The sequence below is a fragment of the Bufo bufo genome, chromosome 2 (genome assembly GCF_905171765.1).
Source record: "Bufo bufo chromosome 2, aBufBuf1.1, whole genome shotgun sequence".
Classification (NCBI taxonomy): Eukaryota; Metazoa; Chordata; class Amphibia; order Anura; family Bufonidae; genus Bufo; species Bufo bufo.
The window spans coordinates 86313305-86331819 of record NC_053390.1 but is presented as its reverse complement, the minus strand read 5'-3'; the positions used below and the strand labels follow the sequence as shown (position 1 = coordinate 86331819).

General features: G+C 42.9%; 1 protein-coding gene across 1 annotated transcript in view; it reads right to left on the bottom strand.

Moving 5' to 3' along the window:
* Window positions 1-2478: 2478 nt before the first annotated feature.
* The window catches only part of PAIP1 (poly(A) binding protein interacting protein 1), a 40430-nt gene continuing 24393 nt past the window's right edge, over window positions 2479-18515 (bottom strand). Inside the window, exons 7-11 of the mRNA XM_040421275.1 lie at window positions 13765-13871; window positions 8539-8656; window positions 7622-7676; window positions 7454-7541; window positions 2479-6086 (exon numbers count right to left, since the gene is read on the bottom strand). Of these exons, the coding sequence (XP_040277209.1) occupies window positions 5990-6086; window positions 7454-7541; window positions 7622-7676; window positions 8539-8656; window positions 13765-13871 (465 nt within the window). The 3' untranslated portion in view covers window positions 2479-5989. The remainder of the gene's footprint in view (window positions 6087-7453; window positions 7542-7621; window positions 7677-8538; window positions 8657-13764; window positions 13872-18515) is intronic.

Sequence of the window (18515 nt, the reverse complement as noted above, 5' to 3'; positions counted from 1 at the left end):
ACTCATGGATATCATTTGTAGTATTTGTGACGCTTCAGTCCATTGACTGCTAGTATAGAATTAACATTTGAAGCTATTAAAATCATACAGACTTTAATCCTCATTCACACCTCCATGTCTGTGCTCAAATCCCTGAGAAGGTGGTCAGTGATGCCTCTTTCAAGATGTCCGTGATGGATCTGTGTTTGTTCCATGTGCCATCCGTGTTTCACCGTCCCTGCACAGCTGAAAAATAGTTTTTAAAGCATCTCTTCCTAATGATCCGTGAAACACTGATGCAACACGGATAGCATCTGTGGCTTTCACAGACTCAGACTATAAAGCCTCATTCACATGTCCGTGCTCAAATCCGTGAGCAGGTGGTCAGTGATGCGTCCGTGAAGGATCCGTGTGTCGGTTTTTTGCTGTCCGTGGTCCATCCGTGTTTTACTTACAATGAACAGCTGAAAAATTATTTTCAAAGAATCTCTTTTTAATGATCCGTGAAACACGGATGCAACACGGACAGCATCCGTGGTTTTCACAGACCCATAGACTATAATGGACGTGATGGATCCGTGAACACAGACAAAAAACAGCATGCATCCGTGGTAAAAACACTGATGTCTGAATACACACATTAAAATAAACGGGGACGTGTGCTGTCCGTGGTGTGAATGACGCTTTACACTTGTGCTAGTTATTTTCAGTGTTTTCTACTGTAAAAAAACATTTCCCGAACTCGGGTTTGGTTCCAAGTGATAACTTGGAACCAAACCAGAGTTCGGGAAATGTTTTTTTTTACAGTAGAAGTCAATTTATGAAGTTATTACCCGAAGTCTCGCGAGACTTTGCATAGTAAGAACTTCGGCTCATCGGAGCCAATACATTCTAATACTGTACGGAGCTCTGTACAGTATGGAAACAAAGTTTTATGCGAATCGACTTTGGATGTTTCATCCGAAGTCGAGGGACCCATTCACTTCAATGGGTCTGCAAATCCAGAGATGCGGAACGGAAGCTCGTAACGGAACACTACGGAGTGCTTCCTGGGGGTTCCGATCCGTGCCTCTGCACCGCAAAAAGATAGAACATGCGCTATCTTTTTTCGGAACAGACGGATCGCTGACCAATTCAAGTGAATGGGTCCGCGATCCCCATGCGGCTGGGCCACAGTCGGTGCCCGTGAATTGCGGACCGCAATTTGTGCCCCACGGCACGGGCTTCACGCAGTCGTGTGAACAAGCCCTAAGCCACATTCTTATCAGTAAGATATGAACTGAGCTATAAAGTACTCACAAAAAGTTATGGATATTTGGCTTGTGGGTGAAATTTCAGGATGAACCTAAAATGCTCTCAGGTGAACTTAAAGGGGTTGTCCGGGCTTTTACTATGAGGATAGGTTATCAGTTTCAGATTAGCGGGGGTACGACGTCCAGCAGTACGATGAGACTGTGTGCGCCATGCCACCACCTTGCTCTCTTCATGCTCTGCCATGTTTTTGTACTGTATTTGGTTCGCAGAGAGCTGTTGCATTATATGTTGTGGTGTTTTAGGTTTCCAGTCATAGGGATGTGCTGACCAACCCCTTGTGTTTCCCTTGTATTTTGCACTGGAGGTGCGGCTGACTCCAGTCGGTCGTGCGCTCCTGACCAGCCTGTCTGCCTCATAGGCTGATTTTAATTAGCATGAGTATAAAGCTTAGTCTGCTCCTCCCCACTCACTGGAAGCCCCCGACACCAGGAGAGGTATGGAGCGGGTAGTGGACTCGGCATGCATGTTGGTACTTGCATCCCCTGTATTCAATGGAGGCCACTTTGGCACCAAAAATGATAAAAATCAAAGAGGACCCAGCATGCATGTGGAACCTACACCCCCTGAATTGCATGGTCGCTGTCATGGCACTTAACAGGTAGAACTTAGTGTTAGGTTCCCGTCTTACAGAGATCGCCTTGACATGCGGCAGACGGGCTCAAATAATTTTGTACAAAATGTATTTGCCAAGCATCTCTACTTTATTAGCACAGCATCGGCATTATAATATGTTTTTGTACTTTATTTGGTTCGCAGAGAGCTGTTGCATTGTATGTTGTGTTGTTCCACTGCTTTGCCATAGACCGCAGTGGCAGAGCAGGAAGAAAGAAGATAGACGGCACGTGCACACCGTCTCCTCATACAGCTGATCAGCAGGGGGACCAGGTGTCGGACCCCCGCCGATCTGATATTAATAACCTATCTCGAGGATAGGTCATCAATATTAAAAGCTGTTCGCATCCGTATAACAGGCATGGTTACAATGGGTCCGCAAAAAAATAAACAAAAACAGATGCAACACGGATGTCACCCGTATTTTTTGCGGATCCGTGTTTTGCGAACTGCAAAATACATACAGATGTGTGAATGTACCCAATTACCTTTATGTAACCCTTTAAAGGAAAGATTGTGACCATATATATATTTTTTTTTCAACTCAAAAGTGCACATTACAGCCAGACAGGGTCATGTAAAATCTTTTATTTACTATATTTGTACAAGGAAAAAACCCGAAAAAGAAAGATAAATAAGACACAGCAATGAATGTACAAGACAAGTGACGTGCTCTATACAATCCAGGCCGGCACTAAGTACACGGGGTAGACAGTCTCTGCCTAAGGGAAATTAAGGTTCATGGCTTGAGATACAATTGAAAAACATTAAAAAAAATTCACACATTTATCTGTCAGACTCAGAGCCTGTAATACTATCTGGAAGGAGTACAAGATCCTGCCACCAATCTGGTAGATCCACCTGCCTCTTGTGACAGAGCTCAGCTTCCTAAACTTTTCAGACACATATTCAAGCAATGACCTGATCTGATGAGCATCTGTGATGTTGGCACCACTTCAGTTAATACAAAATTTTGTCCCGATCCAATAGGCTCTGCCTTGTTGACCTGGGACAGCCGCACTCTTGTCCAAAAGGGATGTATCAGGCACTGGAGCACAGCCCTGAACAGATGTGAGCTGCAGTACCAGACTCCACCTATGGTCAAAAGTGGCACTGTTTTTTGAAAAACTTAATGCACCCTCTTTAAGGCAATGGCTACACAATATCTTCTGTAGCTTGATTGTGTGACGTTTGGAAGCCATTACAGTCTCAAACTGTAGCCGGCTGAAAACAATAGGGCAGATTCCTCAGCCAGTTTCCTAGACGCTATGAGCCGGTATTGATTTCAGCTAGAAGTTACACCATTTCTGGCATAAATTATAGAAAATCTGGCAGGTCGCCCCTTCCGCCTCGGCCCCATTTTCTCACCACTATGGCGTGCACCATAATTTACAATATTTTTTTTTACGCCCTAAAAGCTTTGATAAAATCAGCCCCATTATGTTGCAACATTGCAAATACGCCGGCACTCAGCAGCTAACCGGAGCCGGTGATGTACCTGGTGACAGACGCTAATTGTACAAGCTAAAATATGGAAAGGTTCGTACACGGGCCTGAAAAGGACGGACGTATCTAATGGCACAATGAAGATTCTGCAGTGACTGAGTTTCACTTTTCATACTGAAGGGTCAGATTATTTTGCCCCCTGTATCAATTCCTTATGGTTTTCAAGATCCCTGCTGGCTGTCATTCCGTAAGAGCCTTAATAATTTACCTTTGGGGGATAAAATCTGTCCTGGTTATGTGATGGACACAAGTGCACAGTGTAACCCTGCATCCATCACATGCCCAGGACTACTGAAAGTAATCAATGAAAATTCCTACTGAATGACAGCAAGTAGAGATCTTGAAAGCCGTGAAGAATTAAAAGGTTTTTCCAAGACTTTAATACTGTTCATCCTCAGGATAGGTCATCAGTATCTGAACGGTGGGGTCTGACACCCGGGACCCCCGCCAACGCTCCTGTGAGCGCCGCAGCCTTCTTGCAGCTTACCAAGCTCAGCGCTGTACACTGTATTGCGGCCGTACTTGGTATTGCACTCAATGGTGGGGCTGAGCTGCGCCCAAGCCGTGTGACTGATGAACGCCACATCACATGGCCTAGGAAAAGCTGAGGGAAGGCCGTGGCGCTACTGCTCTCCAATCCGCAGGGGTCCCGGGTGTCAGACCCTGACCGATCTGATACTGATGACCAATCCAGAGGATAGGTCATCAGTTTTTAAAACCTTGGAAACCCCCTTTAATATAAGAAGAATTTGCTGAAACTGTAATACCCCTTTAAAACCAGTCTTTACTAGTACATATGACAGATTTCAGCAGGAACTATGGAGCAGTGATGTCACTGGTACCTAATAAAGAGGTTGGCTGTATCCTCATGAATATAGCTTCCTCCCTGAGAACCACCTTATCCTCTGTGCATAGATTTTAGGTTGGGGGGTGGAATTAATTAAGACTGCGCCAAATCTACATCTGCTATGCAAGATATGAACGATAATCTGCAGAATTCTCTGGCGTAACGAATAGTAAATCTGTCAGTCTGCAGAGACCCTGCCCGGTCTCACTAAACCCCACCAACTTTTTTTTTTTGCCATTTGCCAAGTTGCAAAAGAAGGCGCAAGTATGGCAAGCGCCACAATTTGTCGCTTTTCTATGCCATAAGAGTAGCGTAAACCCATTAATAAATTAGCTCCTACCCAGAAATGAACGTTAACGGGGTTCTCTGACTTGGACAATCCTTACTTGTTAAACATGTCCCCTGACAGCAATTTGATCACAAAGTGTCCCGTTTTTGGCATCCCGAGGGTCAGCTGTAATCTGTGGGGTAACCTGGAAGTGTTTCGTTTCCCTCACCATGGTAGGAATAAAGCATTACACCAGTGGATTATCTATGTAAAGCAGGACAGGACCTCCAGAGTGAGAGGTGCTCTTTATAGCTGCTCACCCTGTGGGTAAAGCATGAGGATCCTCGAGAGAGGACCCCCATCAACTAACTCAGAAATACCTAACAGGGTCTATGGCAAAGGGTTTTTAAAGGTAATGAATGTTAAGAGCACGTGGCTTGCTATTTTCTGCCTGAAAAAGGAACACATAAACCTAGAAATGGCATTCTCCTGGGAAGCTACCGACAGGCTTAATTCTGACTCCAAACGCTAACAAACCAATCATCAGTATTTTCGTCTTTCTGCATTTTGGGAGCCGCAACAACCAGATATTACACTGAAAAGGATAAAAAAATAATCCTGTTCCAAAAGTTTCTGTGATTGTACCATGAAGTACCAACACAAGGTTCTCAAAAGGAGCATGACCCCTTACATGTTCCAACTGCAAGAAAAGCTGCATGTGGATTTGTGCCTGCCTGGAATTGTATATTTCAGTAGTGGTGCGGCTCTATACGACATGAAAAAAAATGAAGATTAAAATTTCCCTTTAATAGACTACTTACATCGCCCCAAAAACAGCCCCAACCCTTTCTACCATCTCTTGGCTATCAGATTTTCCCCCCTACGGTGAACACAGAGCACAAGTGGATGAACATCCTTAACGTACAGAGTAATTATGGTAAAATAAATTGCTTTTTATTTGTCAAGTTTCTATGTCAAGTACAGAAAAACATCGCTGAAAACCTTCAAGAAATAAATTAGTCAGGCTGAGCTGGGGGTTCATTGAGGAATACTGGGATTTGTTTTAATAGGCTCTAACCCACAAAAAAGCCATGCACATTACCTGGCCAGACGACCTACTACATCCTTCAGGTTAAAGGATGGGCCTACCGAGTTAGGAACGGTTTTATCACAACAATGTGCCGTTAGATTGGATATTTTTTCCTTTTTCTTTTTTTAATGCAGCCAAAAAGAAAACAAAAAAACCACTGTTCCTTTAACTGAACAGAAATGAAACTAGAATATTTACACAAATGTCGATATAACTTACTGGGTATCCGCGTACACATTTTTTGGCATTCACTTAAACAAAAGAGTTTGCATAAATTTCTAGATCTGAGATAATCTTGAACGTAATAATATTGGTGCAAGAATGATACGTCTGCCCCGTGTGCTAAACAGCGTACTGAACCATGTCCATGTATTCACTGCGTTCGCTTGTGTTCTGACTCCAAGCAGAACTTTTCATAAGCTTCTTGCATCTCAGGGTCCATTTCATCATCGCCAAAATCATCGAGGAACCTACAGAGAAACAAAGCGTTAATGAAACTCTGCTGCCACCTTATGGACAAACTCTCTTACCACAGCAGAAGACAATTTTATGGAGTCCTCTACAGGTCTCAGATTAAAAGGTATCTGTCAGCTTGGCAGCTGAAGGCATCTGTGTTGGTCCCATGTTCATATGCGCCCACATTGCTAAGAAAAATGAGCCTCTAGGAGCAACGGGGGCGTTGCCGTTACACCTAGAGGCTCTGCTCTGTCTACAACTGTTACACCCTCTGCACTTTGACAGGACCTGGCAGTGTAAACCTCATCATGCCTCGCCCTGTCAATCAAAGTGCAGAGAGTGCAGCTGCTGCAGAGAGAGCTAAGCCTCTAGGAGTAATGGGAACGCCCCCATTGCTCCGAGGCTCATTTGCATATATTACAACTTTTTCTAAGCAATGCGGGCACATATGAACATGGGACTCGCATAGATGTCTACAGCTGCCAACTGCACATGTAACAGGTCAGCCAGTGTCATAGGTACAAATCTGCTGACAGATGCGCTTTAATGGCTCTTGTTCTTGCTTGTGGTTGCCTATGGGAACACACCACAGTAAGGAAACACAAGTTGGCAGGTAGTGAAAGCCCAAATAACCTTCCACAACCATGACTCATGGGACACATCCCAATCAAATCTAAGGCTCCAGTCATATAGGCAAGTTTATCCTTTCTGCCCCATGCAACCAGTGTATGCCAATAGAGTCTTTTTAAAATACGCTGGGCTGGTAGGCTTTGACATAATTTCTATTTAACTGTATAACCATGTGCAGTCTGTAGATGGATATAGTATAAAAAATATATATATACACATACAGAAATGTATGGCTACACAGCTGCATACGAGATGTTAGTCAGGGTATGATAAGGAATAAATTATATATGAACAGTGCCTTAGCTTGCATTTTTCTGCTGATAAAGTGAGCATTTGACGTTGTTCTCTTAGGGCTCTTGCACACAAACTTATTTTCTTTCAGTGTCCGTTCTGTCTTTTTTGCAGACCGTATACGGAACCATTTATTTCAACGGGTCCGCCCAAAAAAATCCAGACGTTACTCTGTGTGCATTCTGTTTCCGTATGTCCGTTCCGCAAGATAATAGAACATGTCCTATTATTGTCCGCATTACAGACAAGGATAGGACTGTTCTATTAGGGGCCGGATCTTCCATTCTGCAAAATATGGAATGCACATGGACGCCATCTGTATTTTTATGCGGATCAGTTTTTTTCTGACTGCAAAATACATACGGTCGTGTGCAGGAGCCCTTACGTTGTTGAAATTCATCCACTGATGAGGGGTAGATATGGTGGTCAATGAATAAAGAAATGGTAAAAGAAAACCTACGCATCTCCAGAAGCGGACAAGTCTGTCCCAGTGTCTTCACAGAAAAAGTCTTCTCTGTCCAGCATTTCCTGGTACTTTTCTTGATACTCTGAAGACAGTAAGCGCCACATGTAAGACTCAGTATTTACAGGCAAGAACAAATACCATCCTGAGTGTCTCATAAGGTACCTGGGTCTGCAGCAGTGAAGGGAATACCCTCAGAGGTGTAAAAGGTGGGCTCATTCTGGAAAAGAAGCAGGAAAGAAAGAAAAATGATACACAAAAATTGTGACTTTCATAACTGAGCTCCAGAAACTGGCGATATCCACCATTGAACAATATTATGATACTCCATTTCAAGGAGATGAAAGAACACAAAAAATAAAAGATACAGATGCAGCAAGTTTTAAAATTGACAGTTAACACAACAAAAGCCATTGAAAAAGTGAAGTTTACGGCATCTGTAAATACACAAAAAATTGCAGCAATTCCCCTCTTAGAGGGGTGCTCCAGGATTACTGTGGTTAAGAGATACGCTCATGTAGCTGCTTACGTCATGTACACATTTCCCATGCTTTTTTACTTTGGACTCCCCTGACCTGTTCTCACCATGTTAACCAATCCCTCCGGTTTGTCTCCATCCTGTAGGTATCACTTTCTGTATCCAACCAAACCCATGATGCACTTCTCCTTTGTCTGCCGCAGATCCAGCACCGCCCAGCTAGTTTATAGCTCCTCCCACCCAGCTAGTTACAGGCACACCCCTATCTCTGCCCTATCCATGGACAGGAAATAAGAGCGGCATGGACATGGTCATGTGACCACAGCCCAGAACGGAAGATAGGAGCAGTAAAGGTAAAAGAAATACATTACAAAATGACAGCGACCTTCATAAGTATTTTAAAGGATATTGATGCAAACAGGAAAACCCCTTTAATCAGCTGCTGTTACAATCAAAACTGAGAAATATATCAAGAAGTGTCTTCTACCAATTTCATGCATCCTGTCAATTCATGCTCTGGATTTCCACTGCAGATTTCACCATCTGCAACGCAACAGTTTTGTTATTGGCCTAGAAGAGACACGACTTGTAGGTGCAAACTTACCATGAAGTAATTGGGGTCATTTTCAGGCGTGGCTTCCTTGAAAGTCAAAGTAGAATGAACCCTCCCCCAATTACTGGATCGAAGTTCTACTAACTTCAGCAGCATCTGTCTTACGTCTCTGAAACAAGACACGTGCAATTTAGATACAATACACCCCATTAAAAGAAAAGTGTTTTCTCTGTCCCTAAGCGAACGTGCAGACAGAGGATTTTGTCTGCTACGACTTCCGCCGCAGAAACCACTGTGCTGCCGTTTCCTACGTGGGTTTTCATACAGACCCACTCCAGGTTTAGCTCCATTGAAGGATCCCGCTGTGACTTTGCAAAGGGTCCATTCTTAATGTGTTCTCTGGAAACCTCAGCGGCACAAATTGTGGAGCAGCCTTCCACAATGGGAGGCGGTTTAAGCACAGATCCAGACTGGTTTTCTGAACAAAAAGGGTTTGCCACTTTGCAATCTTTTAAGGTTGCTCACCTCTCCTGTTCTGTTCGTTAACTTGCTTCCATATTCCGTTTGTTCATCTTTTCTGGTGTTTGCGGCTCCGCTTGTAAATGGTGGCTGTGCACAGTTTGGGGTCCTGCGTTCCCCATTTATGACATCACTGGAATTTAGCAGTCCTGTCCCGTCTTCTACTGTGCAGACCCTACATATGCACAGAAGAAGCAATTCTCTACCTCCAGTGTACCATCCGGTGGGCACTACTGGCAAGTGTAGCGTGCGTGCCCACTATGGACAGCTCCACTGTTGTGCTGCTGTCAATGAGGAGTGTGGTTGTACTGCGCAGAGTGCAGGAGATGCCGGGAGACCCAGTCTGTGCAATATGCTACTGTTTCAAGTAATCAAAAAGACACCTGATCTATAACAACAGCAGAAACTCACCAGCGACTTTATATAAACACATCCGGTGTGAATTGAGGTTTAGTGGTGCTGTGGAAATTTTATTAGGATGTGTATTTAATATATTGTGTACTGTCATCATGTCTCTCAGTGTCAGGGTAAACCATTGGGGTGGATATCTTCCCGTGTATGTCCTGTCACAGCTGCTGGGCGCAGAGGTCTCTGTCGGCGAATGGTCCATGTGCTAAGCACTGGGCTGTGGGCCGGGGGAGACTGATGTGTTCAGCAGAGCAGTGTTTTGTTGGCTGATGTATGGACGCCGGCTAGGGCCCCCGCGCAAGACGCGGATGCATTTGTTAAGAGAACAATATAACGAAAGGAACGTGCGTTTGTTGTCTCTAGTGCGCCTGAGATAATGACGTTGTCCTGTAAATAAACATGCATGAGGATCATAGTAACTTTATCTGGCATTGATCACTGAGCAAGGCTGGATAAAGTTCACTCCAGTGGTAATGGTAGATTATTGCATACATGTGTTTGTTGGCTAGGGTATTCTAAACGATGGTGTCTTGTCTTCCTGTATGTCATCACTTCCTGCATCCTTGTTATGGGCCAGCCCCTTTTACACCTTTTGTGAGTAAATAAAAGTGAACAGACTGATCAGGGCGGCGGGGCAGTTGCTCAGCAAGAATTCAACATGAAAACACCTTTGGCTGACTGCGGTTGAGATTTTTACCTTTCCTTACACAAAGTTTGATGCGAGCAGATTACAACTATTAATATTTCTACAACAATGTGCACACGAGGTCCCCAATATATGTATTAACCACTTCCCGCTACGCTAACGCCGAAAAGTGTCATTGCTGCGGCGCTCCTAGGCTACACTAACGCCGATTGGCGTCATCTCGCGTGAGCCGAGATTTCCTGTGAACACACAGGTGCGCACGTTCACAGGATCGGAAGGTAAGCGAGTGGATCTTCAGCCTGCCAGCGGCGATCGTTCGCTGGCAGGCTGTAGATGCGATTTTTTTAAACCCCTAACAGGTATATTAGACGCTGTTTTGATAACAGTGTCTAATATAACTGCTACCTGGTCCTCTGGTGGTCCCTTTTGCTTGGATCGACCACCAGAGGACACAGGCAGCTCTGTAATAAGTAGCACCAAACACCACACTACACTACACCCCCCTGTCACTTATTAACCCCTGATCACCCCATATAGACTCTCTGATCACCCCCGTCATTGATCACCCCCCTGTCATTGATCATCCCCTTGTAAGGCTCCATTCAGACGTCCGTATGATTTTTACGGATCCACTGATACATGGATCGGATCCACAAAACACATACGGACGTCTGAATGGAGCCTTACAGGGGGGTGATCAATGACGGGGTGATCACCCCATATAGACTCCCTGATCACCCCCCTGTCATTGATCACCCCCCTGTAAGGCTCCATTCAGACGTCCGTATGATTTTTACGGATCCACTGATACATGGATTGGATCTGCAAAACACATACGGACGTCTGAATGGAGCCTTACAGGGGGGTGATCAACGACGGGGGTGATCACCCAAAATAGACTCCCTGATCACCCCCCTGTCATTGATCACCCCCCCTGTAAGGCTCCATTCAGACGTCCGTATGATTTTTACGGATCCACAAAACACATACGGACATCTGAATGGAGCCTTACAGGGGGGAGATCAATGACAGGGGGGTGATCACCCCATATAGACTCCCTGATCACCCCCCTGTCCTTGATCACCCCCCTGTAAGGCTCCATTCAGATGTCCGTATGTGTTTTGCGGATCCGATCCGTGGATCCGTAAAAAACATACGGACGTCTGAATGGAGCCTTACAGGGGGGGTGATCAATGACAGGGGGGTGATCACCCCATATAGACTCCCTAAACACCCCCCTGTCATTGATCACCCCCTGTCATTGATCACCCCCCTGTAAGGCTCCATTCAGATGTCCGTATGTGTTTTGCGGATCCGATCCATGTATCCGTGGATCCGTAAAAAACATACGGACGTCTGAATGGAGCCTTACAGGGGGGTGATCAATGACAGGGGGGTGATCACCCCATATAGACTCCCTGATCACCCCCCTGTAAGGCTCCATTCAGAATTTTTTTTGGCCCAAGTTAGCGGAAATTTTTATTTTTATTTTTTTCTTACAAAGTCTCATATTCCACTAACTTGTGTCAAAAAATAAAATCTCACATGAACTCACCATACCCCTCACGGAATCCAAATGCGTAAAATTTTTTAGACATTTATATTCCAGACTTCTTCTCACGCTTTAGGGCCCCTAAAATGCCAGGGCAGTATAAATACCCCACATGTGACCCCATTTCGGAAAGTAGACACCCCAAGGTATTCCGTGAGGGGCATATTGAGTCCATGAAAGATTGAAATTTTTGTCCCAAGTTAGCGGAAAGGGAGACTGAGAAAAAACAAAAAAAAAAATAATCAACTTCCGCTAACTTGTGGCAAAAAAAATAAAAATTCTATGAACTCGCCATGCCCCTCATTGAATACCTTGGGGTGTCTTCTTTCCAAAATGGGGTCACATGTGGGGTATTTATCGCCGTACTCAGGAGCAGTTGGGGAATGTGTTTTGGGGTGTCATTTTACATATACCCATGCTGGGTGAGAGAAATATCTTGGTCAAATGCCAACTTTGTATAAAAAAAATGGGAAAAGTTGTCTTTTGCCAAGATATTTATCTCACCCAGCATGGGTATATGTAAAATGACACCCCAAAAAACATTGCCCAACTTCTCCTGAGTACGGCAATACCACATGTGTGACACTTTTTTGCAGCCTAGGTGGGCAAAGGGGCCCACATTCCAAAGAGCACCTTTCGGATTTCACCGGCCATTTTTTACAGATTTTGATTTCAAACTACTTCGCACGCATTTGGGCCCCTAGAATGCCAGGGCAGTATAACTACCCCACAAGTGACCCCATTTTGGAAAGAAGACACCCCAAGGTATTTCGTGATGGGCATAGTGAGTTCATGGAAGTTTTTATTTTTTGTCACAAGTTAGTGGAATATGAGACTTTGTAAGAAAAAATAAATAAATAAAAAAAATCATCATTTTCCGCTAACTTGTGACAAAAAAGAAAAAGTTCTATGAACTCACTATGCCCATCAGCGAATACCTTAGGGTGTGTACTTTCCGAAATGGGGTTATTTGACAGGTGCTCAGAAAGTCAGAGCTGCTTCAAAAAGCGGAAATTCACATTTTTGTACCATAGTTTGTAAACGCTATAACTTTTACCCAAAACATTATTTTTTTACCCAAACATTTTTTTTTTTATCAAAGACATGTAGAACAATTAATTTAGAGAAAAATTTATATATGGATGTCATTTTTTTTGCTAAATTTTACAACTGAAAGTGAAAAATGTCATTTTTTTGCAAAAAAAAAACAAAACGGTAAATTTCGATTAATAACAAAAAAAGTAAAAATGTCAGCAGCAATGAAATACCACCAAATGAAAGCTCTATTAGTGAGAAGAAAAGGAGGTAAAATTAATTTGGGTGGTAAGTTGCATGACCGAGCAATAAACCGCTAAAGTTGTGGAGTGCCGATTTGTAAAAAAGGGCCTGGTCTTTAGGGGGGTATAAACCTGTGGTCCTTAAGTGGTTAATTGATCTGTTTACCGGACCAGGGCTTACCGGACCAGGGCCATACTAGTTAGAAGGGGGATTTTAGGTTTTTAATGTTTTATTGTGGTTTTTATTTGAATGATCGACTCAGATGGCGATTTGATCTTTTTAATAAATTAGTAGTTTAGATTTAGGCCTCATGCACACAGCCGTTGTGTGCATTGATGACAGCAATTTGCCATCCCCAATGCACAGACACCATCGGTGTGGCTGCCGCAGATGGATCAAGACCCATTCAACTTGAATGGGTCTGTGATCCGTCAGCACTGGGGAAAAAAATAAATAAAAATAGAACATGTTCTATTTTTTTTTGTGGAGCGGAGGCACAGAGAGAAACCCCACAGAAGCCCTCCGTAGAGCTTCCGTTCTGCACCGCACCTTCCAGATTGCGGACCCATTCACTTTGGCGGACAAACGACCGGGCCCGTATATTGTGGACCTGCTGTTTTCTGGGCCGCAATATGAGCACAGCCATGTGCATGAGGCCTTATGCTGTGGGTATTTTATATTGCAGAGGCTTCCAACCACTGTCCAGCCACCTTTGTCCAGTAAACTCCAGAAAAGATGAACAAATGGAATAGGGAAACAAGCTAATGAACAAAACAGAAGTGACTGTAAAACAGTGAGTAAGCTAAAAAGATTGCAAAGTGGGCCAACCCTTTTAAGCTCGAGACAAACTAATAAAGTAAGTGCCATTATCAACCTGCTACGGTCTGAATCCAGAACCACGTTCTTCATTCTCTGGATCACATCGTCCATGTGAAAGGTCCCCTTCTCTTTCCATGCATCTTCTAGAACAGATCCAGTTAACTAGAAAACAAAACACATTTTAGTTTTTATGACCTGATCAGAATGAAGAATGGGCAACTGCACCCCTCACCCGCTGGACTAGGGTCTATATGATGAATTGGCTTATTTCTTCTCCTTACCAAAGGAAGATTGATGAAACATTTTGTTAATGAGGGTGAAGTGTAATTGAAAGTGGTTACGCCCCAAGTAGTTGTGGGTACAGCTCATCACAAATTCTCAGTAGTATATACTGTAGTATTGAACACTTGATCGCAGTGCACAATTTTGGCCTTAAATGGGTTGCCTAGGGTTTAAAGGTCGATGTACACCTTTGGGGGGCAATTTCTTTTTTATTATTGCATTGTATTCATTTGATGCTAAAAATCATTTCCTAAATTGGTCTTTATTACAAATATTGAACCCTATTTTTCTGTACAGCCGTGTGTTCCTCTAGTAGCAGGATCTAAATGTTCTCTTATCTCTGACCTTATAAACCCTTATTATAGCTCAGTTCTTATCTTATTGATAAGAATGTGGCTTAAATAAGTGTTTATGGCAGCATAGTAAATTAGAGATAAGGTTTATTAGATGACCGGCACAAAGTGAAAGTAAAAAGTACAATTCATACAGCTAGACCGTTAAAGAGTAACTAAACCTTTATTCAAGTTTAAAAAAAAAAAATGTCCCAAATACCCTAAAAATAATTTTTCGAATATACTTTATTCATTGATTTTGACTTTTTACTAAGGCTACATTCACACGTCAGTATTTTTCTATAATCCGATTTTCTGTCCGTTTTTTGCGGATCCGTTGTTCCTGAAAATGTTTCCGTATGTCATCCGTTTGTCATCCGTTTTTTGCGGATCCGCGAAAAACGGAAACGTGTATAAATTCCAATAAGCAAATAAAGTTGTTTGGATTTCTTTAAAAAAATAAAATAAAATTAAATGTAATTTCCAGGAACGGATTCCGTATAAAACGGATGACATACGCAATGACATCCGAATGTCTTCCGTTTTTTGCGGATCCATTGACTTTGTATTGTACCAGGATCCGATTTTTCAGGAAAAGAATAGGACATGTTTTATATTTAAAACGGACATGTGGAACGGAACAACGGAAACGGACAGCACACATTGTGCTGTCCGTTTTTTTCCAGGACCCATTGAAAATGAATGGGTCCAGATCTGGTCCAGATCTGTTCCAGAAAAAACGGAACAGATCAGGAAAGAAAAAACGGACGTGTGAATGGACCCTAAAAGATATTTCCCCTCCAGCCCTGATTTCCGGCACACTTTAAAGGGAGTCTTTCACCTATACTGACCGTTATAGAACACTAACACCATGATCAGCATTATAGTCCCCATATTGGAATGCTACTTACTGTTTAGGTGGCCGTCGCTTATTTTCTTGAAAAAATAAAAAACTTTTATTCAATATGCAAATTAGGTCTGAAGGTGCCCAGGGGCGGCGTTAAAGCAGCTGATTCCCAGGCCCCTCGTTGCTATTAATATGAAACCACGCCCCTTTCACCCCTCTCGCCCGCCCCAGGTTCTTCAGAAATCCAGCGCCTGCGCACTTCATTCCCCATCTGGGCAGAGGCACAAGAGCGTTTAATGCGCATGTGTCGGAATAGGGAATGAAGCGCGCAGGCGCGGCGAATCTTGTGAACGGCGCTGGATTTCTGAAGAACCTAGGGCGGGCCAGAGGGGTGAAAGGGGTTTCATATGAATAGCGACGAGGGGCCTGGGAATTGGCTGCTTGAACGCCGCCCCTGGGCATCTTCAGACCCAATTTGCATATTGAATACAAGTGTTTTTTTAAGAAAATAAGCGACGAACAGCTAAACAGTAAGTAGCATTCCAATATGGGGACTATAATGCTGATAATAGTGTTAGCGTTCTATAACGGTCAATATAGGTGAAAGACTCCCTTTAGTAAACCTCGGGGGGCACAGGCAGGAGCAGCAATGTGCGCTCCTGCCCATACTCCGTTCTCTGTGGCAGCAATGTGGAGAATAGTGAATTTAAAGCACGCAGGAAATCAGGGCTTTAGGGGGAAATATCTTTAGTAAAAAGTCAAAATCAATAAATAAAGTATATTAGAAAAAATATTTTTAGGGCATTTGGAGCGTTTTTTTTTTTAAACTTTAATAAAATTTTTGTTACTCTTTAACCCTTTCAGACAAAACAGCTCAATATTTTTAATAAAGACCAGACCAATGAAAAAAAAGATTTTTAGTCCAAAATGAGTAAAATGCAATCATTAAAAAAAGATGCCTCTGAAGGTGTACATAGCCTTTAAAAATTGATGGCCTATCCTAATGATAGACCATCAATATCTGATCAGTGGGGGTTTGACATCTTGCACCCTCGCCGATCAGCAGTTGATCAGTGTGGGTTTCAAGGTGATGTAAGGTCAGGCAGCAGCTGTAAATGGCCTAAAATAATAAAAACGTTAAGTATTACAAACTATGTTAATACGTACTATAGACAAGATACCTTTGCAAAATAATTTTTTTTTTGTCTTTTTATTCCACATTTAGCAGGCTCCAATAGGTAAGGTCACATTTGACCATGACATCTGAGGGGTTAAATGTCTGCGATTGGCATTACTGCTGATTGCAGACACTAGCCCTAACACTGGCAGACACTAACACTGGCAGAATTGCAATATTAGCCCACTTCACCTCACAAAAAAAAGCGATCAAAAAGTCATATGTACCCAAAAATGGTACTATTAAAAACTACAGCCCGCAAAAAATGAGCCCCACACAGCTCAATCAACAGAAAAATAAAAAAAGATATGGCCCAGAAGGAGGAGAAATTCCCCTCTTGTCATAACAAAAATACAAGACTTAAAGGATAACTGTCGTATTTTTATTTTTTTGGAGTATTGGATTGTGGTGATTAATATATCCTTGGTGGCCCTATTTCAACTTTTCACTGTGTATTCAATTACCCCTTAATTACACACTTTTGTTCCCTGTACTGCCTACTTTTACCTGTGCTTAAAATAGGGTTGCTAGGCATGACAGCCAGGGACTGTAAGTAAATGATTAAAGCCAGGTCCTCCCCAGCAGCTGATAACAGTGCCTGGGCTGTGTGCACTTCTCCCTGTCCCTGCGCTTGGCAGACGCTCCCTCACTACAGCAGAGCTGAACAATGCAGAGTTGGTGCAGCGCAGACCAGGGAAGGGAGATCTGCCATCTGCTCAGTGTATACATGAAAGCAACATGTGGTAAGAGGACCCCTTTGTGCTGCAGAAGATTAACCCTTTAGGGGGAGGGCTCTGGTTATTGACACTTTTGGGGGGCTATTGTTACTGGCTACTGAGGGCAGGCGGGATTAGCCCCAGGGTGAGGGCAGTGGCGGCCATCTTAACTGAATAGTGAAATTGCAGTTTTATGCAGACTGGTTGCTAAGGGCTGAATCGTATTAAATATGGGGTAAGTCAGTCTAATAGTAACTGATTCTGGAATATCATGTTATTAGTAACTACATATATGAAAATTGAAATTAGGGTCTAAATGTGACAGTTATTCTTTAAAATCTAATTCAGCAAATTCCACGTTAGAAAATGCCGCTCCTTTCCTTTTGAATTCTGCCGTCTGCCCATGCAGCAGTTTACAACCACGTATGGGTAGTTGCCGCATTCAGGAGAAAATGGGTAACACAACATTATGGGGTGCATTTTCTCCTGTTTGGGCTTAAGTGACTTTCTTGTAAAAAATATTATTTTTCATTTTCACAGCCATGTGTTTCTAAATATTATGAAACGCCTGTGATGTCACAGTGATCAGTAAACCTCTCAATAAGGGTCCATTCACACGTCCGGATCAGCAATACAACCGGCCGGCACCCTCAGAACTGCCTATTCTTGTCCGCATCCATTCCTGCCACATAGAGAATGAATGGGTCCGCACCCGTTCCGCAATTTGCGGAACGGCTGCTAACCCCTTCTACGGACGTGTGAATGGACCCTTAATTACTTGAGGGATGCAGTTTCCAAAATGGAGTCACTTTTAGGGGGTTTATTCTGTAGGGGTGCCTTAGTGTGCCCTTAAATATGACACGACACCCAAAAGCCATTCCAGCTAAATCTGCTCTTCAAAAACCATATGTTGCTACTTTCCTTCTGTGCCCTGCCATGCGCCCATATAGCTGTTTACGAACATAAATGGGGTGTTTTTGTAAACTGCAGGATCAGGGTAATAGATATTAGGGCTCGTTTTGCTGTTAACCCTTGCTGTGTTACAGAAAAAATTGGATTAACATAAAAAATCTGCACAAAAACTGAACTTTTTTAATTTTACCTCCATTTTCCTTTAATTTTTGTGGAACACCTAAAGGGTTAACATAGTTTGTGCAACCAGTTTTGAGTAATTCGGGGGGTGTAGTTTCTAAAATGGGGTCATTTATGGGTGGTTTCTGTTATGTAAGGACTTCAAAGTGACTTCAGAACTGAACCGGTCCTTGAAAAAGTCGGCTTTGAAAATCATATAGAAAATTTTAAAAATTGCTTCTTAAATTCTAAGCCTTCTAAGTCCTAAAAAAATAAAATGTCATTTTAAAAATGATGCCAACATAAATGAGAGATATAGGGAATCTTAAGTAAAAACTATCTAATGAGGTATCATAATCTGCCTTTAAGGTGTAGAAATTC